Consider the following 26091-nt stretch of genomic DNA (forward strand, 5'->3'; position numbering starts at 1 on the left):
GCACAATAGTGAAAAGAAGCAAAGCACTTCAGTGCTGTTCTCTCCTTGATGAGAATCCCAAGAAAAAGTACTCTCAGCATTCAGCTGGATCCAAGTTACAATTTTATTCACAAAAACAATTCCTTCATGCATTCTTGTTTCTCTGTGCATCCTTCAGGAAAAAAAAAAAAAAAAAGGCTTTCTATGGGTGCTGTATTTCTTGGAGAAAAGAGTGTTTCATTTTGCTCAAATTCATTCTATTACTAAATTAAAGTTTGATGTATTAGTCTTGACAAGTGCTTCATGCTGATTGTATTGTGTATGATAGCATAATCACTCCCCATGCATTTCACACTAGCTGGCTGATTAATGCAATAGATTACCTGCAGCACTGATGGCAAGAGGGAATCATTGCCCTTCTGCACGCTAAACTCCAAATGCACCTTAGAGGGAGTGGAGGTGTAACCCAGGGACAAAAAATGCCTAATTCCTTAAGTTCCCCTTTCTCTCTTGCTGCATCCCAGAGTTAAAGACACACGTGTATTTGGCTGAAAGGAAACTGGTATTTACATATTGAGATTCTCTTCTAAAGTATCATAACTACATGCTCTAATCTCTGTATGCCAAATATCCAAGAACTCCTGCTCTTATCTTCCTGCATTTTCAACTTTTAGTACAAAAGGAACTAACTAAGCACTTCTGTCATTTTGCACGAGCCTGTTGTTCTGGGTTATGCCTTTCTGAGTTTGTTTTAAAAACTGCTGCATCTTTGCAGACATTCTGCCATTTGACCAAAGGGTATCATATAAGAACAGAAAATTGTTTGACAGGTGCAGTTTACAGTATCATAGCCTATGACTACAATCTCCAAGAGCACTTATGATCTGCCACCTCCATTACACCCATTTCTATGCACCTATACTACCCTATAGCCTAACCACTGTAGTAAGGCATGGGCTATTAGTCTACAAAGCTAGAGCAAAGTGTAAAGCACCTGCAAATTAATCTCACTGATTAACTTCCCTAATAACCACAAAACTATTCATTCACTTGTCCACAGACAGCTAATTGGAAGTAAAAGCACTGCTAATACTAGCAAAACCAGTACAAAAATATTCCTTTATAAGTATCTTTATATGATTCTTCACAATTTTAAGTAGTTGCCAATATTTACAGCTCAGTGGTGAACAATGTATGCTTCTGGCCAAAACAGAGATCAGATACCTTATCAAATAATTTAACTGGTAACACACTCTCAGCAGTCACAGTCCATTTTCAGAGACACTAACTTATCTTCTGAAAATTGTGAATGTGACTACTAGCTATAAATACACTAACCTACCTCTATTTAAATTTATCACTGAGATGAATTAATTCCTCAGCTAATTTTTTTAGGAAGACTCAAAACTGGAAAGCTTGATAAGTTCATCAAACAAAACAAGACATTCATAAAAGGAAGGTATTAAAATACCTCTCTTTTTAAAACAAAAAAGTGGAGCAAGTGCAAAGACTCCCTTGCATAGTGGCAAGTTCAGAAAAAAAGTATGATTGTCGCAACTATGCTCACAGGATGCAAATAGCCCACTGTAACTGGCCAGAAGAACGCATTCTGATTGTCTAGTCTGAATTTCTTCCTACTCTTAAGATTTTCTGAGCTACCTTCATCTTCCAGTCTAAAAATGATTATTGAATTTTTTAAGAAAGCATACTTCAATTAAGAATCCTAATACAAAAATCCAGCACAGCTCCTTGTTAGCTGATCTACTGCCTGTCTACCATAAGACAAAATTCTAAGCCTATTTCTACTTTTCTAGTTAAATTTGTTCACCTCTAACTACAATTCTCAGCTACCTTTTGTTTGCTTGGCAGAAGTGTCTTCCTCATCCGTTTTTTAGTCTACATATGTATCTATTATGAAGGATTTCCTTTGTCTTGCTTTGACAGACCGGAGCAGATCGAGATTCTTGCATGTCTCACTTTGAATTACTTTTCCAAATTTTCAGTTATTTTTCTAGTATCCATTCAAGACAGAAAACTGGAAAATGGCACAAGGCTAGATTGCTGGACCACAGTAGAGCTCACAGAAATCAGGGAAGATTCAGTAAATCCTCTCCATAAATGTATTACTTCTCTCTAGCTCTGGTATTTACTACAAGTGGTACTGGAAAATTAAATGGCAGCTTAATGTTACTGAAGTATCAAAAATAAAGAGTGAGAAGAAGAACAAAAATAATTCTAAGTACCAGCTTGGGCTGATAGTACAACTCTGCCCTTAATCTTGACAGTCACAACTCCAAAGTTAGGGCTGCAATGAGTTTTGTACCAGCTTCAATACAGAACAATTTTTTAGGACATTTAGAAGTAAATCAGTTTAACAGCTTAGGAACAAAAACTTCAAAAACTGTTTTAATGCGGGTACTTCAAGAAATTCAGCTCCAGCTGTAAACGTACTTTCCATACTGAACTAAACAGAAACCCAAACTTTCTGTATGGCATTAAAAATAAACCCCTCAAGCTATGCTTATAAAGTTAATTACTTTCACCATTATTCCTCAAATTCGACAAATGCCACAAGAAAGAATACCCTCTTTGAAAACAGCTCCTACTTACTGTCATACTCTGGCCTCATATATCCTCATTTCAAATACCATTATGGCACATGCCAATAATGACGGAGGAAGGAAATCATCCTCAAAGAAGATGGACTGAACCCATCTTTGCAGAACTGCAGCCTGGCTTCATTCACCGGGGAAATGTAGGTGACAGCCAAAACCAAGACATTCCAGGGTCATGAGAGCAATTACTTTAAGTTGTCATCCACAACACAGGCCTTAGAGCAGCAATATTGTCTTGTGATGCTAATTGAGAAGTACTGTTAATTCAGTGCCTCCAATAGCACAAATCATTCAAATAAACTGACATATTAACAGCTCATTCTGTGAAAGAGTAGATGTAACCTTAAGTGTGTGAACTAAAGGCACACGCTTTTTATAACTGTATGGCAACCACACTGTGGTAGCTAAGATTAAACAAAATGGAAGTAAAAGAAGAATTATCAATTAAGCAAAGACTGGATAAGATACATTTGAAGACACAAATATGTGTAAGATATCACTCTACCTAGAAGTCCCACGATGGAAGACCAAGGGAAATGGTGCAAGGCACGGTGCATCCCACCTTTTTTGAAACATAGGTCTTCCTACAGCTTGCACTTCAGGGCCAGAAATGTACTATGTGCAAGTGATTAACCTAAACTTCCAAATTTGAAATTAACTTTATTTTCTACAGGTGCAGGGCACTGGTATTCTCCTTAGCTTTAAGGCAGAACATGATGCCATTAGAACCTGGGATACTCAAAGAAATCATGAAAATATGGATACAAGCTTAGCACTCAAATATGAAATTTAGAGCCTTGCTGTACCATTTTTGAAATACAGTAAAACATGGGGAAAAGTGAATGCTTCTACTTCATAGCTGATCCTGAAAAAGCAATTGCACAAGATATACAGATCCAGAAATATGGTATTAGAGCACAAAAACTGTAATGAATGCTTAACTTCAGTGATCCTTTACCATGGCAGCTCTGCAGCAGTCATCAAATCTGGCATCAGGAAGGAATTTCTCTAGGGGACACACCGGCAACAACCCTAGCTGCTTTGTCCTTTTTCCCTTCCACTTCAGTACTAAGCACAGATAATCTGTTTAGACCACCTGGCATGTCCCATTCATGTAAGTTTGTCTCTCTAGTTGCAAAGGGAATCAATGCCGGCCATAGATATAGCTGGAAAACAGCTTCATTTAGTTAAGATTAAAAAAAGAAAAAAAAAAATCTTTGTATTTTCCAGAGATCAATATAAACTTCTATTAGAAAAATTCAGAGTGGTTTCCAAATTAAAAAAAAACAAAAAACAACAAAGCATTATTTAACAATCATTTGTTTGCTCACAGCAAAATGGTAATTAAATATCTCTTAATTAATGATTCCTTGCCTAAACTCAACATTTAGGATTAAGTTTTAGATAAGGAGCCAAGTGTTATTAATAAAAATTTACACATGATCCTTCAGGAAATATAGTGCACTATTTCTCTACATGACATGACCTTGTAAAAATGACATTTCAATTACAAATTTTAACACAAAAATGTATCACACTAATCCAGAAAGTGGACAAAATATCAGAAAATGTTAATTCAAAGTAGGTCATCAAGCTGTTCTAACATTTAGAAAGTGGCCCACAACAGGGCAAAATGCTAGTGAAAAATTACTAAGACTACTAGAACTACTCAGGCAAAGACATGTTCTTCTACTCAGGAAATACCTTCATGACAACAACCTATTTAGTGTGCACAACAAAAGGATTCTAACGATGTCACCCGGAAAGCTTTATTCCATGAATGAGGCTCATGGCTATATCATGGGAGGTTCCTACACTTAAAAGCTTTAGATATCAACAAGTGGTTGAGGGAGACAGGAGAAGCTTATGCATTACAATGTGGAGACTATCCAGCTGCAAGTGCAAAATACCTTTCAAGTTCTCCTCAGCATCATAAAATAAGGGGACCAGAGACCAGCATCAGCATGATGAAACCAGAACACATTCACAAATTTTATCCACTGCCTTGCCTTTACAAGAGCTCTTTGGACACACCCTCTTGCCCATCACATAGCCATCACATTTTTGTTCAACAAGAAACTAATCCTTGACTTAAAAAACCCAGCTCTCTTCCCCCTTAAACAGTTCTTAAATATCAAAATGGAGGAAATACGCTAGAAATGTTTGTTTTGAAACATGCAAATTATGTGAAGTTTCTTCACCACGAAGGCAAGCAAGAGGATATAAAGATACTGAAAATGGTAGTTCACAAAAAAAAAATCTCATCCTGTAATCTACGTGTTGACAAGATGTTGGGCTCCATCACTCCACCGAGCAGTAGATACTTGTCATAGATTCTTCTACTTGACTGCTTTCATCAGATTAAGCATCTGGGATTTAATTTAACAGTTTCAGCTTTATTAAGCTGTCACAAGAGAAGCCCTGCTTTGATAACAGTAGCTGCTCCAATTATGGCTTGGTTTAGGGTTGACAAGTATAATGATTCATTCGTGGCACATGAGAAGCAATAAAAGGTTGTTTTGCATTACAGCTTTAAAAATGTGGGCACTTTTTTCATTTAATTTGTCACTTAGCTTTTGCTAAGAGGACATTTAAATTGCAGTAAAAGGCAAATAGGGCTTTTAGTTTAAATGTAATCCCCATATTTAAATGATCTGTAATGGCGTAGTGTTCAAGTGGGAACACTATTGTTTCACAGTGGGCCCTGATGGTGACATGTGACATTTGTATTCAGGTTCTGTATTATCCATGTGGCTAAAGGGCTTCCAATTCCATTTCACAGCCAGAAGCCTGCAGAAAACACCAATTAACTTGCAGATCCCATTTGCCGACAAAACTCAGCTTCTTCCCAATGTTTGGCATCTGGCAGTACTCAACATTTAATTCCAAAGCAGAGCCTTGAAGCCATCATGATCCCCGGGCTGGGGTACAAAGTCAAATTTTCCCCTTTTGTTAAGGAAATCTTTGTACTTCTGTAGAGAACAAGCAATTCATACTTAATTTTTCATGGATTAATATTAATGAGTTACCACTGTAGTAAGATTGCATGGTCCATTTTTTTCCCCTCCAGACTATGAAGAAGGTTAACTGACCTTTTCATCAAATAAGAGATCACAGCTCAACAGGCATCAGCAGACATTTACTGTGCATTTCCATTTCCCCTCATTTTACAAATGCAATTTAATTAAAAGGCAAACCAAGGGGCTTCAGATAATCAACCATTCTGACATACTGAAGTCTCCAACCATGGTCATCAAGAGTTAAATACCTAAAGCTCAGCATGTGAAATTTACCTACTGAGACACCATTTAAACAACAACATGAAGAATTCCAGCTCTGCTCTAAATCTGGGAAGTGCATTCATGTATTACTGTGGCAAGCTAGAAGTGTTCACCACTGCATTACTGAAGCTGCATCTAAATTCTTCTAGTATGAGAAACGTATGAGCAAGCCTTATAGCTATGACCTATAATCTTGATCTTTCCAATACTACACCTTTGGAGTTCCGTAAGGAGCATTTAGCTCAACCGATTCTTTGATGTACAACAGGGGAATCTGCTGAGTATAATTACTATGTTTTTCCTCCTGATCTAAAGGCTTTAAAAAAACCTGGCTACTTATGTACGCTTTTGAATTGTAAATTGCTTACAGAATTAGGACTTTGTGTTAGAAAATCGCCATGTTCACACTTAGATGTGAAGTATCTGTGTGTTTTGGGTGGGGTATCAGTGGGGTTTGGGGGGGACGGGGGTTGGTGGTTTTGGGGGGTTTTATTTGTTTGGTTTTTAAATCAGCACCTTCAAACATTCAAATCCAATCCGACTTCTACTGAAGTCAACAAGTTACCGTAAACTTCAGCAAGAACTCTGATCAGAGACCAGTGTGTCCTTCCAGTGCCCTTGCCAATGCCAGGCAGGAAGCATCCGTTGAGTTCTAATGAAAGGCTCAAGTGACCTAGTCACGGAGCAAAGATGAAGTCATTCAAGTACACGAAGATGGAACCAACAAAGTGGCCATATGCCTAGCAGTTGGCAGGCAGCATACCAGGGCAAGCAAGCAAGCCTTTATTAAGAAGAGTCTTTATTTGCATACTTATAATGTCTTAAAATTCTCCATAACTACAATGTTAAATTGCTACCTACCTGAGAAATAAATGAGATCATAGGTAAATTTTTTTTAAAGACATACATATATGCCACTCCCAGATTACCCCGAACAGATGATACAAAAAGTTAAGTATGCAAAGACCTTTCTCACCCCCTTTATTGGTATTTTAGGTCCCTGACATCCTAGAACATGACAAGACAGGAAGCCAACATTATTTTAGAACATCACCCCCTTAAACACAACATTTAAGTTCTCTGCCATTACTGGCACAGATCATACATTGCCAGGGCCATCCTTCTCTTCCTTCTGCAGCTTGCTATTGTAACTCTGGTCTCCCTTAAAATCTCATTCAACTTTTACACATTCACTTTTTTGGTAGAGATGCATGTTTCACCTGGAAAAAGGGATGTGTTTAATCCGAGGGAAACTCAAGGTGAAATCCTAGCAAAAACATGGCAGCAGATTGTAAATTTCACACAACTTAGGAGTCAAGCTGGCAAGATTCATCCAATTCACAGCAATTTTGAGGGAACTTGCTAAACACCAGTGGAAGGAGTCCTACTAGTGCGGGAAAGAAATGGACAGTTTAGAAACAAAGACAAGCTGGGAGTAGAAGAACCAAGTTCAGTTCTACCCTTAGCTTACTGCATACCTCAAGTGATTAAAATGTATTTGCAATTGAAGCCACTGTACATGATCAACATATTTTAATACTGTTCGAGGCAGCGGAGCAGTTCAGGACAAACAACAGGGTCTGCCTCAGATTGCGAATACAGCAGTTGAGGTAATGGTGAGGCTGGAGGCTGCACTGCAGCTTTTTGGGAGTGGCACCTATAATTCTGATTAAACAGAGCTAAACTAATCCATTCAATTCATCTAAAACATTGCTTATTCAATGCTGCAGGCACAGTGATTCCACCTCCTTTACCTTCAGACAGGTGCTGTCAAGAAAATGATACTAATATGAAACTGATGAAACAAGAAGAGCCCCTAAGAAAATTTAACAAAATCTTTTACGTTTATTGGCAGCACGTAGTAAGACTGCTACAGATAACTGATGGAGAACACATTTCTGCGTCTCCCATCACCTACCAGGTCAACCCACATAAGCAATGAAGCATGAGGCCCTCCAGTTTTCAATACTGGTGGGATATAATTTTGCTGCCTATATGTCCAGATAAGCATGTGCCCTGTTATTCCTCAACAAGCCGAGGCATCATAAAAATGACATACTAAAAGGGTTGTTACACTTGAAAACAAGTAGTTGTATCAACACTCTCCCTAACAGAGCTTTGCCTGCTCTGATAGTAAGGCTTTCCACCACAAGTCTATCATCTCAACTAGATCGCTAGTGCTTTATTAGCCAAATGCTTCATTTAGAGTGAACATCATTTATGCTAAACAGGTTATACCCAGCCTTAGCCCCATCAGTCAACATGCAATCAATCTTCGTTGTCTGTAACCTTTAACAGTGGAAAACTTCGGTTTTGCTTCTGATGCTTCCTTTCTAAATGAAGCATGTTATTCTTGCTTGGATTTAATCTCATTTAGCTTGATTTTGGACCTTCAGAATATATTAAAAGCATTTATGGTCTTTGGCTCTCTTCATACTGTCCCATAGGACATCATCTGTAAGGTTTTTTGTTTGTTTGTTATTTAATATTTCTTTATTGCCATGTTCCACACCATGTAAGTCAAGCATAGAGTATCAACCATAACACTTCTCTGGACAGACTCTAAGTCTAGACTTGAAGTGTCTTTTCATACTCAGTGAGAGAAGAGGTAACGACTCCCAGGTTCCATGAATCACACACACACACGCACACACGCGCGCACACGCACACGCAGTGACCACAAAGAGATTCCATTTAGGCTGTGTGTCTTCACCTGGCTTTGAGAAAGCCTCCAAAACAGCATCCAAAAATCTTCCTACAGCTAAGATACACACATTAATCCCGTCACTGATACACTCAGTGAATTATCTTTTAAAGAAACAACTTAGATTTACAACTGTATTTTAAGTAATTCAGGTTGTGTTTTGTCACTTATCTTCTACACACTTACACATCAACTGGATAGTAGTTTGTTCCAGTACCTCATATGTAGGAAAGGAATGCTTGTGGTTACTCAATACTCTTTTCCACTCACCTACCCACCTTTAAAATATCAGTGACACTTATGTTCAAGTTGTTTTGAATTTTGCCTCCCTACCACATATTCCTATGTATTTTGAAAACTTCTGAAGCAGTAGTTCAAAAGTGTATTAGCAAGTTTCTGGAACTCTTTAGAGCAACTGTCCTCAGACCTTACCAGTTCAAATATTCCCTGTCCATTTCAGCCTGTGTTCCTCTTTGTTGTACAACTAAGCCATGTATCTGGTCACAACTGACCTTTCCTGTAAAGCAGTGTTAATTGTTTTAGCTGCCTGTTGTTTTAGCTTGCCTTTGTTGCCATCTTCTCACACTCTTAATGATTATCTTCCCTTTCTCTCTCTAGTTATGAACAGATTTCTTCCTTAGCCTTTCCAGTTTAGCACTAGTGGCTTATACACTTACCCTCAGCCGCGTAGCTACATTTCTACTTTGTGCTTTATTCTTTTTAGATCCTCAGGTACTTACAACCTGTTGTAATTGTACTTGTTTCACACCATGCTCCTCTCCTCCAACTGCAATTGTTTCACACTGTAGATCACAAATTTAGTTTCACCCAACCTTAACTGAACAGCAAAACTGCAGAAAACTAACCTCCTTTACCTAGTACAAAAATAAAGTTTCTCTCCACCCCAAACATGTGATTGCTTCTTCATTATACATATGAACTTCGAAATTTTTCTGAAGCCTGTGCATTTACCCAGTTCATCCCAGAGCTGCCTATACTTGTCAGTCATTGAAGTTCCTTGTTGTCTCCAAAGTGCCAGACGAGGGTCAGCCATGAACTGTTCTGTTATCAAGGTCAACATGCGAGCTCCATTGGAATCTCTCATCTTTAGCATCTCTCGCACCTAGGAAACAAGTCTTTTAATACAAACTTGAAAAAAGAAATCACAGTATAAACAATATGCTGCAGTGTTAAATTTTCCACCTCTGTTAAATAAGAAATTTACATATGTGATGTGAAATTTTTAAATAGAAAAAATAGTCTGCCTTCCCAATTTTAACCATTTTTGGTTTCAGTATCCCACTGCAATTCTTGAAAGCTACTTCTTCCACAAGTAATCCACAGGTGTGTTACGCAAACTGCTGCAAGACCAATTTCTACAGGTTTCTCCAACATTTTAGGGGTGGGAAGGAAGAGAACAGCAATGCTGCAGACAGTTGAAATGCCACTTCATATCCTTAAATGGATCTTAACGCACATCAGATCGCAGTCCATTGCTGTACGGCTCCTTGTTGAAGTTACCATCGTGCTCCAAAGGCTTTGTCTTGTTTTCGAACAACAGGACTGAGTTAGACACAGACAAGTACAGGCTGGCTTGGGGAACAGGGGAGAGAAAAAAGGGAAGGTTTTGAGTACTCAACACACCTTTGCAAAAAGTAAATTAAGCTGCTTCCCTGATCCATGGTATCCGCCCTGGGAGAGAAAGAGTTTAACCTGTTCTTGGACCTGCTCCTCATCCAAATGCCAGCAGTTTTCATCATCTATGCTAGCACCCGCTGTTGGGTCAGGAGCACCTGCAAACAGAAAAAAAAAAATCATTATGTTCTACATAAAGAAGAGAGGTTCGTTGGTCAAGGGGAGAGGACTACCACAGAGTTTTTCAGATTTGTGTTTTGTTCTGGTTCGGATGTCTTGGCTTTAATCTAAACATTCTTTAAAATAGACTGAAATTTCTCCTCAGTAGTGATAAGCACTGAGAAATTACAGCCTATGAGAAGTTATTTAAATAAAAAAACTATTTTATAGAAAACACTAAAATCAAGGAGAGGTTTTTTCCTCCTATCTCAGCAGCTATACTAGAATGCTTTTACAAGGAAAATTAGACTTTGCATAGTATTTCTACAACTGTGATGTTAAAACTACTCTCTTCAAAATACCCGTGTAATTCCTGTACATTCAGCAATCTTGCTCAGGTTTAACTGACTGCTAGTGAGCACTGCTATTGATGAACATCAGGAAAATCATCTCCTCTGTGCCTCTGAGCTGTGATGGCTCTGCAAAGCTATACAAAGTGCAAGAAAAAAAAAAGCCCACACAAATCCAAAGTCTTAAAGCACTAAAGGCATTTCCATCCTAAATAAAAGCTACAGCTGTGTAAGACTGTGGTGCTTCCAAAGAAGCAGCTTTACATAGGCAATGTCATCAGCAAAGTCAATTCAAATCAGCTCTACCCGAATTACCCTAGTGTGAACTGAAGTGACTAGATTTACACCAGGAAATGCTTTGGTTACAGGCTTCTCTAACACAAATTTTGCAGTTGAGATCAGTGATTTTCCACTGGTGGCCTCTTCTAAAGGCTGACAAAATGAACTAAAACAAGTTCTTGCACCATCTTGCAATCTGTATTTTTCTGAAGACAACCGCATCGCCACTGGAAATGTTTTAGAAGGTATTCAGACTGAACAGGCTGAAAAGCACTGCTCTCTACAGTCAGGGAAACAACTCACAGCAGTGCATCACCATACCAGATGTGAGGTATTTTAAACATGCCCAAGACTCAAGTTAACTTGACATTTTGATTCTGGGCTTGTTGCACCTGTGTAATCTCTGTCTCTTAGATTTTGAGAAGATGATAGAAACTAAAACACGTTGTACAATCCATAACTTAAATCCAAGCCCACGTTACCTCTGTAGCCAAAAAAAAGGGTACTGGCAGGGAAGGAAAAATACATAATCAGATTTGTAAAAACTTGCTTTTTCAAAAAAGTCCTGAGAACTTGAAAAGCAAAGACAGTTACAACTCTTCAGATGTACAGGAATTAAATATTGACTGTATTGATTCAAGCCTTCATTTCACAATTGCAGCTCTGCCACATACGTGAAGCTTTTAAGCAGCTGCAGGGAATGCCGGATTCTTTATTCAATGAATATACAACTGGAAGATTTAAAGGGTCAGAGGGATGTCTTGTCTACTAGTTGCTGAGGAAGTGAAAAAAGTCCTCCGGCTCAGCAACTTCCTAAACTGACTCCCAACTTCAGAGCCTACAGCTGGGACCGCTACATTGCTGTGTGCATAAATACACACACACACACATGTATTTAGATCAGTAAGAAATTGTACTTTTGAAGATGTGAATGAACTCTCCCGCCTTCCACAGGAACCATAACAGTCTCAGAAGACAGGAATCAAACCCAAAACAGTACAAAAAACAAGGAATGAAAAACCTTCTCTTCTGAGTGCTTCCATCTTCAGTATGCTAGTTTTCAGGGGGTTTCAATTTAGTCAGCTCAACAAAACGCATACTGATAAGTCTTCAGTTGCAAAGAACAAGATAAAAACGGGAATCAAGCCACATGAGAACAAGCAGCACAGCTGTTGCACAGACCTAGTTTTGCAGTATCACCTTGCAAATAGTTTAAATATTTAATTGCTCAGAAAGACCTGTGAAAAGGAACTATATAAAAGCACCAGTATGTAAAATACATTTATATTTATCCCTCACCTCAATGGAGATTTATCTTCAAATAATCTCAGCATGGCTACTTTTAAAATGAATTAAAAATAGCCAAGATTCCTCAGCTAAGATTCCCCGTTTAGAGAAAAAACAAGATTCCTTCTGTAACTGTTTACATCTTATCAAGAGCTCATCGGTCAGTTTGTGCTGGAAGGTTAAATTTCAACACAGCTACTGCAGATTCTTAAACAACAGGGTTCCTTTACAGAAGCAAGGGTGCCCACTGCACCGGGCCAGCAGTGCTGCCCCCACCAAGGCCTCTTCTCCCAGCACGATCTCAAATACACCTTCCTCACAGACTCAGCATAGCTACACTTACACCAGGGTTACGTTCGTGCCAGTGAGCTAGAAGCAGCCTGTAAGAGCTGAAAACACCAGGCTGAGGGTCTGAGCTCTACGATGCTGCTCAGCACAGTACTACAGATGTGTCTGGCTCAGAGCCATTTTTCCTTACAAGATCTTATACATTAAGATCAAGATTTTTAATCGGGAAGTATAAAGAAATTTCAGTATACATGTAACCAGCACCAGCTGCTAATTCACTGATCTTTCAACACCATTAGCAGTCTTCAGCACCAGCCATGGACTAACAAGGCATGGAGATGGCGTGTCCGATCAGGCATGAGTACAAACCACGTTTCCACCATGGCAGCTGCCAGGCATCCTACTGGTGCTGCTGGGCAAGCCTCTGCATCCACTGCCCACATCATGCTTGGTTTGGGGTTGAGACACCACCATCTCCACATCTCTCAACCAAGCACTTTTCAAGACCACCACGTTCACTCACAGCCAGGCGAACACCGATTGAGCAGGAGAGGAAACACACTAGACAAAACACAGACCACTCCTGGGCAACAGACAGGATTTCTAAACCTCCAACTCTTCTTCTGAAGACATGGGACTGGGTGAGCAGACAAGAAATTATCTGCGCAAGCGACAAGAGCCCTAGGAGCTGCAAGACAAAGCCGCAGCAGTAGCTGGCAGGGAGGCTCAGGCTCAGCCAGCGAGAGCCGCTTCACACAGGACACAGTGCAGTCCGGAACAGGCACCATGAGGCTTCAGCAGACAGAGATTTTGGTTGTGGAGCAGAACATGGGCAGCCCTGAATTTAACATCTGCAGCGCAGTTTGATATCAGGACCAAACCCCATTCGTAAACTGGGGATAAGTATTACTTATATGCTTTAGAGGGGTGTCATGAGGATAAATTAGTTCACATGCAAACTATGAAAGTGAAAAGCACTGTATAATTACACAAAATATTAAAACCTGTAATTAAACTGTGTCAGTTTATAGACACTAACATACTAATCTCCCTCCCTCCAGCCTCTGGGTTTTTCAACTTCCGTCATGACTGGTCTTTGAAATAGGTTTTAAGTCATGTACTTACAGTTAAATAAAATAAATAAAAAATTTTATAGTCAGTATATAGATACAGCCATACTTACTCATGCTCTTTTACTGAAATTACTAAATTGCAATCTTAGCAATCAAGTAGGAATATTGTGCACAACTTGTCTGTAACACGGAACACCCAAATAAAATTTGAAAACAGGGTAACAGCCTTTTATATTTCTGGTCATAGCAGGTTACATGTTAAATATAATCAACACCCAAGTTCTAAGCACCAGAAGCATTTAAAAAAAACACTTTGGTCATTTACGCAACAATTTTAAGAGCAATTACTTTCAAAATGACCAACAGTATTCAAGAATTGGTGTTGTATATGAAGAACTTAACCTTGAAAAGGAAGGAGAAGTAAAGCAAGTAGCATTGACTAAAATAGGCTAAGAATTGCCTATACTGCAAACTACTCCAGTGTAGATCAACACTGAAATTTGGTTAACACAACAGAACGTAGTCTTTACGGCAAACTGTTTCTCTTACCCTTGTTTTTGAAGTATCACAAGAGTTGTATTAACCTCAAATGAAGCCATGCCAAATTACTCACTCATAGCTATACTGAAACTTTTTGAACTTCATTTTCTAAGAATCATATTAATTTACGTCTACAAATGAACTGTAGATCAATTAAAATTTTATTAAATGTCATTCCACAGCAGCATTAAGGAGAAAAACATACGGAAAAAATGATTACTAATAAAAAGCATGACTTACTGAGTACTATGCAAAGATTGAATGGTCCCAGCTAGAAACCAATACTGCTGTATGCTAATTCACAACAGAATTGATTCTATAAACTTAGTGCACTCAGACTTACTCTAAACAATGATTATATAAAAACCAGAGATCATGAAATTAATGATTCAAAAATACTATTATGCCTTTGATTCCCCAAATGATTCCAAGTTGAGACATAAGTCACTTCAACTCTTACTTAATTTCAGAACTCTTGGGTGGAATATAACACCTATTCAGCAGCTCACAGCATCACAGAAAAACAGCAACTGCTGGTTAGTAGACAGAGCTAACAGAAAGTACGAAGACAGGACAGGCTATGTCAAGTTGCTGAGGAAAGTTGATAAAAACCCAAGTCTAACTTCCAAAAAATTCTTTCATTTCCATCTGCACACACAGCAAGATGCATAAACTTATCTGCTGACAATATCTAATCTCTCCTGCTAAAATCCAGGTCTCATAATATGGCCATAAGTTTAAGTCAACTTGTGTGTGGCAGATAAAACAACTTCCTTATCCGTACAGACTAGCATGCATTATTTTCATTTATTTTTCCCTTCAACGTCTCAAAACAAAATCTCACTTTTTCTATATAACAAGTTTTATTTAAATGTTTAATATATCTGAAAAAATCCTTCCTGAAAATACGAATTTCATAAATTATTTTTTCATGTCTTTTTGCAATTATCAGTCTTTCATTTTATTGTACATTGTACTACTACTTTACTTCTACTTGGGTTTCTCAATTTTGGCTAGTCATGTTGTTACTTACTTCCCAGATCTGGTTCACTAAATAATTGTCACATCAAGCACTGAAGCACTTCACTTTCATCCTTGAAAGGAAACTCAGCTGCCATTTTCTACATTCTTCTTTTGCAACTAGTCTCTCAATCAATTTTGCCAGTTTAAGCAAGGCCATATGAAAGATTCCATCACCTTTTTAAGAATGTATCTTCTTTAACATTAAAGGTAACCTTTTCTAGTAGAGTTGCAATACATCATATTCTCTTGTTCAGCCCTATTCTACCCTACAATTTTCCACTAAAACTCCCATCATTTCAGCTAAATACACTAAGTTCATATTAACACATATTCATCTGTATCTCTCGATGGCCTTTTGGAACTTAAATGTATAATGGAACAACGCTAGATACTCTGAAATTTTCTTTCAAAGCATTTTTTTTTGCATGAGTCTTTCCTTCTTGAATGCCTCTACAAGCACTCCTAACACGTTACAGCTTAATGAATGCAGAGGATGTACCTAAATTTGCCTGGACAAATACAGAAACAACTATCCAGGTACTTCTGCTTCTGAGCAGACAAATGTGCTTAAATCGCTTTCTCCTAGGTGTTCCCCCTGAAATATGACTTCATCTGCACATGGTTTTATACTGGTTTGTATTGCAAGTCAGAGAATGGGATAAAGTCTGGAGAAATCCATATCGTAGTTCTAAGAGCGGCGATTGCAACAGCAGCACTAAACACTCAGGAAAGAAACAGTAGAGGTTAAAAGATAAAAATGAAATTGGTCTGCTAGGCTGCCCTTACATCAATAGAAGGCAGATCCTTTTTCACTATGCACATAACAACAAATCACTGCTGACAAAAGACTAATACACAAACAGACCCTTCTTCCCCACACTCCCCCATCTTGCAGTTCTTTTCTTATTTACACTCCAAATCTCAGGAATGTAGTTTGACCTTCCAACCAATTTATTTAAGTGAAAGTTTCATACCTAAGAAAAAGAGACAGATCCAAGATGACAAACCTGGCTGACAATCCGTCACCCTAACTGCTCTCTTCCTGGCCTTACACACCTGCCATCTTCCTCTGCTACAATGGTGCAACCATTAATAGGGAGGAAAAAAGCCTCAGCCAAGCAGGATCAAAATCTACATCCAGCTTCCCGAGCGAGCATCCTCAAACTGAAACCCAAGGTGAAGCCAACAGTTATGCAGCAGAGACATCAGGGTATCAGTACAAATAACTACAGTTGTCTTCAATACAGAAGATTACATCCCACAGATCTCCAGTTTTGAAATCATTAGGAAGACGTACTGAGCAGTAGCAGTGTCACAAGAGACAACCAGAACACAACAAATCTTCTCAAATCTAAGAGGTGCTTTTGTGCTCTAAAAATGTGCACAACCTTCCTTCAGCACAGCAAATACAGAATAGTATTCCCAATAAATCACTCTGTTCTCCTGAAGAATTCAGTGAATAGACAGCACATTCCTGCACTTCTAACAGCACCCCCTTATTTTTTCCTGCACCAAGGCTCAGCCACAAAGCAAAAAGGGTACTGCATCAACTGTATGCACCGAGGAACTCAAATGGATTTGTCATTTCAAAACCTGTACCAGTGTAAGTCACTTCACTAGTTCCCCTAGTTACCTCCTTCACGAGGAAGGCGGCCAAAGCTAGTCACTGAATGCTGCGTAAGACAATTCTGAGCAACCAATTATCCAATTCACCTTTCGTCAAAGGAAAGTACTACCGAGTTGTTCCATCTCCCTAGCCAGCTCATAAGGAAGTCACAAACCCGTTGTGGTCAGAGCTCTTTAAAGTCCCAGATCATTCTTACGTACAAATAACTAGTATTCAAGAGCTGATTTTTTTTGCCTGTTGCTGGAAATAAATGAAAACTAGAACTAGTACAGCCAACATGAGAGAAAAAAATTAAAAATCAAGGTTTTATATAAAGCATCCCTGAAATTAAAAATCCAGGTAACGTTGAAAAGAATTTCCTCACCCAGCTCCAGATTCAGGACTTCCCTTTGACCAAAGCTGTTTCTAGTGTTTCTATGTCAGGTCTCCTCTTACTTTTATAAGCATGTTCTTGTTAAGTTTTTCCTCTTATTTACCTGTGCCTTCACGCAGTGTTCAATGTATTTCCTCATCAAATGGCAGTTTAGTAGAGGTTAAACTGTTCAAAGCAAGACAGGTCTACAAGACAGTTTTGTATTACAAACTGAACATCTGCTGCACAGGAGATATGACAGAGGGAATGGTGATGTTAAGTTCATCAGCCTGTGCTACTAGAACCAGAGATAGATTTATTTTGGTTATTTTTTGTAGATTTCTTTTGGTTAACTTCATTGTTTGTAATGTAAGAATTTGACTGAAGATCAAAGTAACAAAATTACAGTATGAATCCCAGAAGACAGCTTGCTTTCTACATAAGAGGAAACTGATTTTTCCTTAAAAAAATACTGTAAATTTTTAACATTGTAAACACTTTAAAAAAAAAAAAATCAAGACCACGGTTTTATGGGAGTCTGTCAGGAAAAGTAAGAGATTACAGATACCCTTTTGTAACCCAGCTTTCTTTAGTAAGAGCAGTTTATTTTCTTATGCTGCCTGGATTTTCTACTTCAGTTTTTGGTATTTTATTAAGAAATACCAGCAGTCAATAAAGAGGTGCTGCAGTCTCATTTACTAGAAAACTGAAACATGTGTAAGAAACATATTAGTTTTGTGAATAATTTTAAACTACCCTACTCAAATTCATTGTGAAATTTCACAATTGATCATCCTCTTAGCTTTTTGTTTCCTATTCTTTTTGCTGTTTAGTCTGCGATATAAACACCCAATATCTCTCTAAAAATACATTAAATACTAACGAGTAATGAGATATTTTGACAATAAGAAAATAGCTAACAAAGACTAACATGCCTCTGATTAGTATAATTATAGACTGTTAATCAAGTTTAAGCACTCTCTGCAACAGTTTGTCATTTCTCTTACACTAGCCATAGCATAGCTAATACAGCCATATATAGCCATCCTCCATCCTTCCTTTCCCACCCCTGCCTTCCCCTTTTCTAATCACTCTTGACTGTTTAAGTCTTCTGTGCCACTCTCATACTCACCATAACTCTTCCTTCCCCTTAATTTCTCATGTTCAGGCTATTACCAACTCTCATGCGATACATGCTTTCAGCTTACAGCATCTGATCATCTTCCTCTATTGCTTAATGTTCTCCATCTGCTTTAGCTTCCCTTTCTTTCGACCAGCACCAGGCAGCTCTGCTAACCACCTTCTCATTATGTTGCGTAACAGCTAGAGATCCTACCTTTCCCCTGGCCATATCCCCATAGCCCACAAAGGCAAAAAAGAACACTACTCCTGAAATTCACCTTCTTGCAGCTCTGCCTGCCTAGGCCTGCCAGGGTTGCTGGACCCTAAGGAGAGGGGCTAGGCTGCAGATGAGTCCTGTTATTGGAAAGACTCCCTTCTTTTCTTCTGCCTACACCGTATCTAACGAACATGTGGTTTTCTTTCTTTAATATTAAGCAGCTTGGTTGTGTTCGTATTGCAAATTCTTTGGAATAGCAGTCATCTCTGTTAAATACCTAACACACAAGAACTGTTCCTGTCAATGAACAAACAAAAAAAGATATATTTAGGTATTTAGAGAACTTATTCTTCCCCTCTAAGCTGCCCTTATGCTTACAGCTCTGGTCACCTTAGAGGATGTTTGCATCAGGTGACTTCACATGAACACTGGACTCTAACAACTAGTTGGATCACCTCAAACCCACAACTACTTGCATTCAGTTCAGCAGGGTCCATACGAAAGTCACCTCAGAAGCCTCAAGTCACACTCAGCATCCTTTAACAAACATAAGATGTTCAGTACAAGAAACAGAGCCATTAAAATCCTGCACAGCAGAAAGAGCAGGAAAGATCAAGACCTCGGCTGATCCTGCAGGCTGCTGCAGCACTGACAGGAAAAAGGCATCGAAATACAGGTTGTATATTTCTCCTGACTTCATACAGAAACCAAATCTCGAAGGATAATAAAAGTATATTCGATGAATGAAAAAAACAAAAATTACACAATCAAAATGTCACATGATAAGTTCACAGAGAACAAAATAACAAAAAGACGCCATTGGTAAGATAGTTCCTTTAAGCAATGTGGCTTATACACATACCACCACTACTCAGTTTTTCACAGCTGGAAAATATAAGCCGGAAACAGACTAGGCTGCTTATTAACAGTGCTGGAGACACCAAGCTCATTGATTATGAATTCTTTTCTCTTTTCCAAAAAGTACTGCTTTCAAACATCTTAAAGCAAAGGTTCAGTAACAGAATCCTCTTTAGTAAACACCATAGAATCACAGCATAATTCAGGTTGGAAGGGACCACAGCAGGTCACACTCCTGAATGCCACAGAAAAGCTCAAAACCAAAGAGGAAACGAGGTAAAACGAAGAACAAGTATCAAACTCACCATGGACTTGATTGATTTCTGAATTCTGAGAAAGGATTTCATCTGCTAATTTCTGAGCAGTTGGCAAAACTTCTGTGTGATGCACTGTGATCAAATACTGTACAAATTTTTGTAGTTGGTCTCTGTTCATTTGAAAGAGTGTCTCTGAAATGGGAAGATGCAGTTTGACCTGATCTGGCTTGCGGATCCGGTATAAAGAGAGTGCCACAACGTGGGCACAGTAAAATATGTCCTTGTTTCCACAGCTGCAGGTCACTGAGGTAATCTTGCAACGATCAAAGCTGATAGCTACATTGCAAACAGTTTCTGGCTCCGACTGCATTGCAGGCTCTGTCACTGTGCCACTCAAGTGGAAACCTGTGCAAGGAAAAAAAAGAGAATCTAAGTAAAATACTGCTTCTCATTATCAAGAACATTTTGTTAATGAAGTAAAAGTCACCATCTAATTTTGAGAAATGACATATCTTAAAAGAACTTGTTTTAATTACAAATATGATTAGCCCTTTATCTCGTACGTACCCTTTTCATCTCCAATAAAATCAAGAGGCAGGTGAAAAGCTGGTTTGCGAGCCTTCTTCGCCATTCCATGACAACATTCATAAAAGTTTGATACCAAGAAAAGCATTTCTTTGGTAAATGACAGCTGCAGAAGCAGAGCTGCATCCGATTAAGACCAGGGTGAAACTCCCAGTAACTCAGCAAGTTGGCAGCAATTTTCCAAACCCCCCACCAGGGAGCCTGCAGCACCTACCGGCAAATTTAACCATTCTCTCCACAAGTAAGAGGGAAGTAGTGCACTCTAGTGGCACCAACCCAGGCCCTAGTCTCAACTCTGCCACTAACTCACTGACACAAGTCACTTCACCTCTGTGCTTTCATGTCTCCCATCACTGAGCTCATGCTAAAGCTCACCTTCACCCAAGCGATCCAGCAGGACAGCTGTGTTTGTGTAGTTCTTTGGAGATGGAAACTGCCATGGTTACCGATACACAGGATGTCAGATTTATAATACTGAATGAGACACACAAACACAGTTTGAGAAGTCTGCTTTATGGCCTTCTTCTCCAGTCAACATAATAAAGCACAAAGCAACAGAGCTAGGTTGTCTTGTTCTAAGTTGTGGTATACCGTAAGAAAGACGTTCACTTCAGATGTCAGTAGTTGACAGAGCACGCTGTTCAACCAAGGTATCAAACTCAAGATCAGACCTAAACCCACCTCTGTTTGCCCAACGTGAAGGTCCATGTTTGGCTCTCAATACTTTATCACTGAATAGCAGAATTTGGGGGTTTCTTTTCGATTATACATAAGCATGAAGTTGATTTTTGGCTCAAGCATGAAGTCAGACACAGACACAGCACAATACAACTAGATTTCATATGCTATACCAGTACTAAACTTGAACAGAAAACATCTGGGATGGACAAGACAAGTAAGTCATTAAACATTAACTATTTGTAACAGAAATAATATAAAACCACACTCCAAAACTGATTTAGTACTTAGTACTCTTGAAACAGCGGAAAAGTGTATTGTAGGAAGCAGTGTCACATGAAAATTAGGTGGGTGGAAAAAAGATAGATAGATATATATAGATAGTCCAAAATGTTGTATCTCCAATTGTTTTATAAAAGCTCTTCAAGAGAGGAAACAAAGACAAAAATCTCATTTTCTCCTTTTGTTTACACTGCACATTTCAGAGCAGGCTGTGCAATCAGCATCACAGTTCGGACTGCATTCAGCTGCAGTACTCTGATACTCTACCCTGAAGAAGGTCATATGCACACTCTAACCTCGATTTTGCAAGAGGATGTTTACCAGTTACAGTAGTTAAGAGTCAAGGCTGAAGAGACAGTAAGTTATAAGGTGCACAGAGAGCAAGGGGGGTGGACGAACAGGCCCAGGCGAGCATGGTTTTTGCTCTCATCTCCACTCAAAACTTGCACAGAGGAAGGGAGTGGGATTGCCCCTCGCATCAGGAGCTCCTCCCTCTATCTTTCCCTTCGGTTTTTAAGTAGTCACAGCATGCTCCTGTACGTGCCTTCTCTTCAAAAGCGAGGCTTTGTTAAAACTCAGTCAGCTCTATTTATTTCACGTTAATTCCCAGTAAGTAAAAGTTGAATTGGTGGTCCCAAAGAAACCCCACAGGACATTTTTCTTTTTAGTATCACTTTCCTATGCAGCATACATAAAATTGTGTCTCATCTATGAGCTGAGGAAAAGCCTAAGATGAACACTGAAAGGGCCTGATCCCACTCCCTGCTACTCTCAGAATAGAAAAAGGTCAAATGAAAGGTCTTCTATTAAACTGATTTCCAAAAAAAACCAAAGCCCAACCAGCTACTCCAACAATGCCATCACTTTTAATTTGTCAGTATATAATTCAAGCATTCAGAAAAGTTAAAGTCTTCCTGAAAAGATGAATGTCTCCAGAAATATTTACAGGTAACAGCAGACCTGCCTTTAAGCCCCTATACTGTTCGGACACAAACACAGCTCACTGCTCCCCCCTCTCCCTCTTCACTGAGATTTTTTGAGAATTCATGTCAAGCAGCAACATTTATAAACATGGATTTTGGTTCAAACAATGACAGCACTAAATACAGTCAAGCTACCTAACCCACCCTTCTTAAATTACAGAGGGTTTAAATAAAAACATCAACTGCCCTTGCAGGCTAAAACGTAGAAGCTCTGTATTAACTATGCCGCAATGATGTACTAGGCTTCATAATTATGAAACACTATTTTTCTCCTCTTTTTCTGTTTGTGTTTTTGATGAAAGAAGTTGTTGTTAGTAAATATGACCTTTTAAAAGGTTTCAATACACCAGAAGAAAACTCAGGAAATTTCAGCTCAGTAGCCCTGGCAGGGGTGCTACAATTTAACCTACCAGACATCAAATTCCACCGTCTCCACTGCCCTCAACACTGCAGAATACTCAACTGGGAGGGCTGCTCCCCTTCCACAAACATAGCCTTAATCTTTTTTAACCTAACCATCTAATAGTATCCAAATACAGTACGAAAAGTTAGTAGCAGGTAAAAAATTGATGCACTGTGCCTTGCTAGAAAGCTGTCACCAGCAGTAACTTCTAGCCTGCCAAGATGAGAGATGTTACATGCTCCTGGAAGACAGCAAAAGTCATCACCTGCACAGGGACTCAACAATGGCAACATTTCACTAACAGATTCAAAGGGGCAGAAAAAGTCTCTCCAGCTAACAGTTGCAAGCCCTCACTCCAAATAGGCATTTCCGTTCAAAGGGAAAAATCCTTTTACTCAAAGTTACAAACCTTTGTGGGAATATTTATCCATTCCAAAAAATCCCAAGAACACCAATGTTCCACTTTTAAATTGAAAAGCTTGTTAATTATTATCTAAAGACACCAAAAGAGCTGCAGACATAAAAGCGTGTGTTCACTACAGAAACTATTTATAGAGTAGGCATGTTTCACTTTTTCCCTTCAGCTGCTGCAGTTCAAAATGTTTTACTGTTTTCAAACCAGCACATGACCAGTAATTCAAGCTCTGCTGACATGTTCAATGCATAGAGGCTTTGCATTCTGCAAAAATGCATCTAGAAAAGCAGTTGGACGACGTATCAAATGAAGCCCTTTTACAAAGTGACTTTGCTTCTGTTGAACACTCACCTCAAACACCACAAAAACTATCTACAAGCCAAAAAATCAGTGTTTTCAGCTGCTGTATTTTTTGGAAAGGGACTGTGTCAAAGTGCCATCAGGAGGAAGGCATTGAGAAGTCAGTGAATTTTTACGAAGCAATTTTTGCCAAAATCTGCTTGACAGCGTCCGATCTATGAACGAAAGACATTCTTGGACTGTATGTAGTATTTGCCAGCACAAGTACACACGCTTGTCATAAAAAATAAATACTTCAGAATAAAACAAAAGATACTTCAAACTGTAAGACACTAAAAAGAAGAAATGACAGTAGCATGCAGAGAAGCAGCAGCAGATCGGCTTTTAGTTACTCAAGTCAAAAACAAATTATGAAATAGTGAGTTCCACTAATCCAAAGGGATAAGCTGCAAAGTTACTGCACTAAATAAGCATCAATGGCATCCCACAAGCTTAATTCATTTCTACTGTCACCCGGTGCAACAACGCATCTTCCTCAATATATCCAAGTCCAAGGACGCATTTTAAAGATACAGACCAAAATGAACAAAAACTGTCAGAACAATAAGCATGTAAAATGCTGGGGGAGAGATGGTGGGAATTATGCTGACATTATACGGTACTGTGGTTCAAGAAAATACAACGAGTACAATACAACTTTTAAATTAACTATAAACAGGAGTTCAATCTAAAATTGTAGACTGTTAGTTTCTTTTCTCTCAGTAATTTAGAATTCAAAATCCCAAGATGTTCCTGTAGGTACAGGGGGGAAAAAAGAAATTAAAGATAAAACTCTTATTCAAGGAGATCCGCATTCATTTGTCATTCAGTCAACAATACAGCAAGCTATTACTGAGTGAACTTAATCTGAAAAAAAATAATTTTCTCAATAAACTTTTTAGCTGCCTTTTCAAAAATACTAATAACATGACATCAAAACAAACACATTACCAGCTTAAGAAATAGCAGGCTACTCTTATGAGCATAGAATAATAGTACTTTAACAAAATGCATTAAAAAAAACAAACCTGCATTGCACATATTAAAAATACACCTGTGCTGTCAAGAACTCCAGTGGTTAAAAAAATCACTTTAAGTTCACACTTGCAATTGAAAGCTTTGATTGAAAGGCAGACATACATGACCACTGGGTATTGTTTATCTTTTACAGAAAACATAAAAATTTCAGAACTGGACTACAAAAATATTCCAAAGCTTAAAAACCAGTGCATTTGGATAGCTTTCTGCCATGAAACCTTTGAGAATGGGATGCATACCTTGTCCACTACACACACAAACTATCCTAAAATTAGGAAATATGCTACCAACTGTATTTGGGAAACGGATGTGTTCCTTAATATTGATACACTAATCCTTCTTCCAAGTAGTTTACAAGGACCATATACACACTTCCAGTCAAGAAAATGTAACACTCACAGAAGAGACCCGCATATGAGGTTAGTTATAGACAAAAAAAAATAAAAAAAAAAATAAGGGGAAGAGCTTGTTTTGGGAGCTGGGAAGTCTTCAGTATGAAGACTTATGCGGGTAACCTCCCCCTACATAACTTTACGTTGGTAATCAGAATCATACATACCCTCTATCTTTAACAGTCATTTAAGTTAACTTGCAGGCCTACCAGGTAAGATTTATTCAGCCTGCTACACTACTTGGCAAACACATAATCACTGTGCAAAGTGAGAAATACCTCTGCTTCATCTTGCCTACCAAACAAAAACAAGAAGAAACACTTATGGAAAGTAGTTTCCAGCTATACCTATTGGCTCTTTTTCATAACTTAGATCAGTGGTTGCATTTTTTTTCCCCAAGACAAGCAAAAGTATTACCTCCTTCAAATTTTGTCTGTTAAGAAGTGGTTTTCCTTTAAGATGGCAAAGTAGTATCCTACATTCAATTCTGTCTGAACTTTGGAATGCTCTAAAAAAAACAGATCAACAACACACTTTGAAATTATTATGAAGTCAAAACTTTGCATGCCATCACTCAGCCTGAAGCTAATGTTAACAGCCTATTTATAAATTACAGCAAAATATTGATTTCAAATGTAAAATACTTACACATAGTACCTTAAATATGCTGGTACAAAGGTAATGAGGAGTGGAAAGAAAAGATTAACTAACAAGAGCAGTACATAAGACATTTACTGTATGTAATGGATGCACCAAGTACAGAGGAACTTACGTGCTAAGAGCACTGCCACCTAGAATAAAATTGGCATTACCACTGCACCCAAACACTAACAGCGCACCCATCACAGCCACCCAGCCAGATTGCACAACTCCCCTTCATAAAGGCAATAGTCAGGATTTGGTATTTCAGGACTTCTGCATGCAAGAGAGAGCAGACACACTCCAATGACAACTTCAAAGTTCACTACTGCTGGTGCGTGTCCAAGAATGTGCACGCTATCACAGTGACAGCACTAGTGATTTGAACAGCAAAACTTATTTTGTCACACCACTGTGAATTCAACAGTTGCATTTAAAACAAACAAACAGACCAACCTTCCGGGACTGCCTTCAGCAGCCCAAAGCTTCAAATCAGCAAACCGTTCAACTAATTACATTCATTAGGCAGGTCTCCACTAACCCCTCAAGCCAAGCTTGATCACATCTGTGCTGCTCAAAAGCAGCCACCATTCACTGTGGTCCAAACGGGAGTCATGGATGACTGGATGGGATACATCCATCCAGACTACTCTTCCCTAAAGAGAAGGAAAGGCTGTTCAAACAGAAAGTG

General features: G+C 38.7%; 1 protein-coding gene across 2 annotated transcripts in view; it reads right to left on the reverse strand.

Moving 5' to 3' along the window:
- Positions 1-26091, reverse strand: part of ZSWIM6 (zinc finger SWIM-type containing 6) — a 110661-nt gene that overhangs the window by 29393 nt on the left and 55177 nt on the right. For both annotated transcript variants that reach the window (XM_075411561.1, XM_075411560.1), the window contains exons 2-4: positions 19695-20051; positions 10224-10372; positions 9552-9702 (exon numbers count right to left, since the gene is read on the reverse strand). In XM_075411561.1, the coding sequence (XP_075267676.1) occupies positions 9552-9702; positions 10224-10372; positions 19695-20051 (657 nt within the window). The remainder of the gene's footprint in view (positions 1-9551; positions 9703-10223; positions 10373-19694; positions 20052-26091) is intronic.

Source organism: Opisthocomus hoazin, chromosome Z, assembly GCF_030867145.1.
Source record: "Opisthocomus hoazin isolate bOpiHoa1 chromosome Z, bOpiHoa1.hap1, whole genome shotgun sequence".
NCBI lineage: Eukaryota > Metazoa > Chordata > Aves > Opisthocomiformes > Opisthocomidae > Opisthocomus > Opisthocomus hoazin.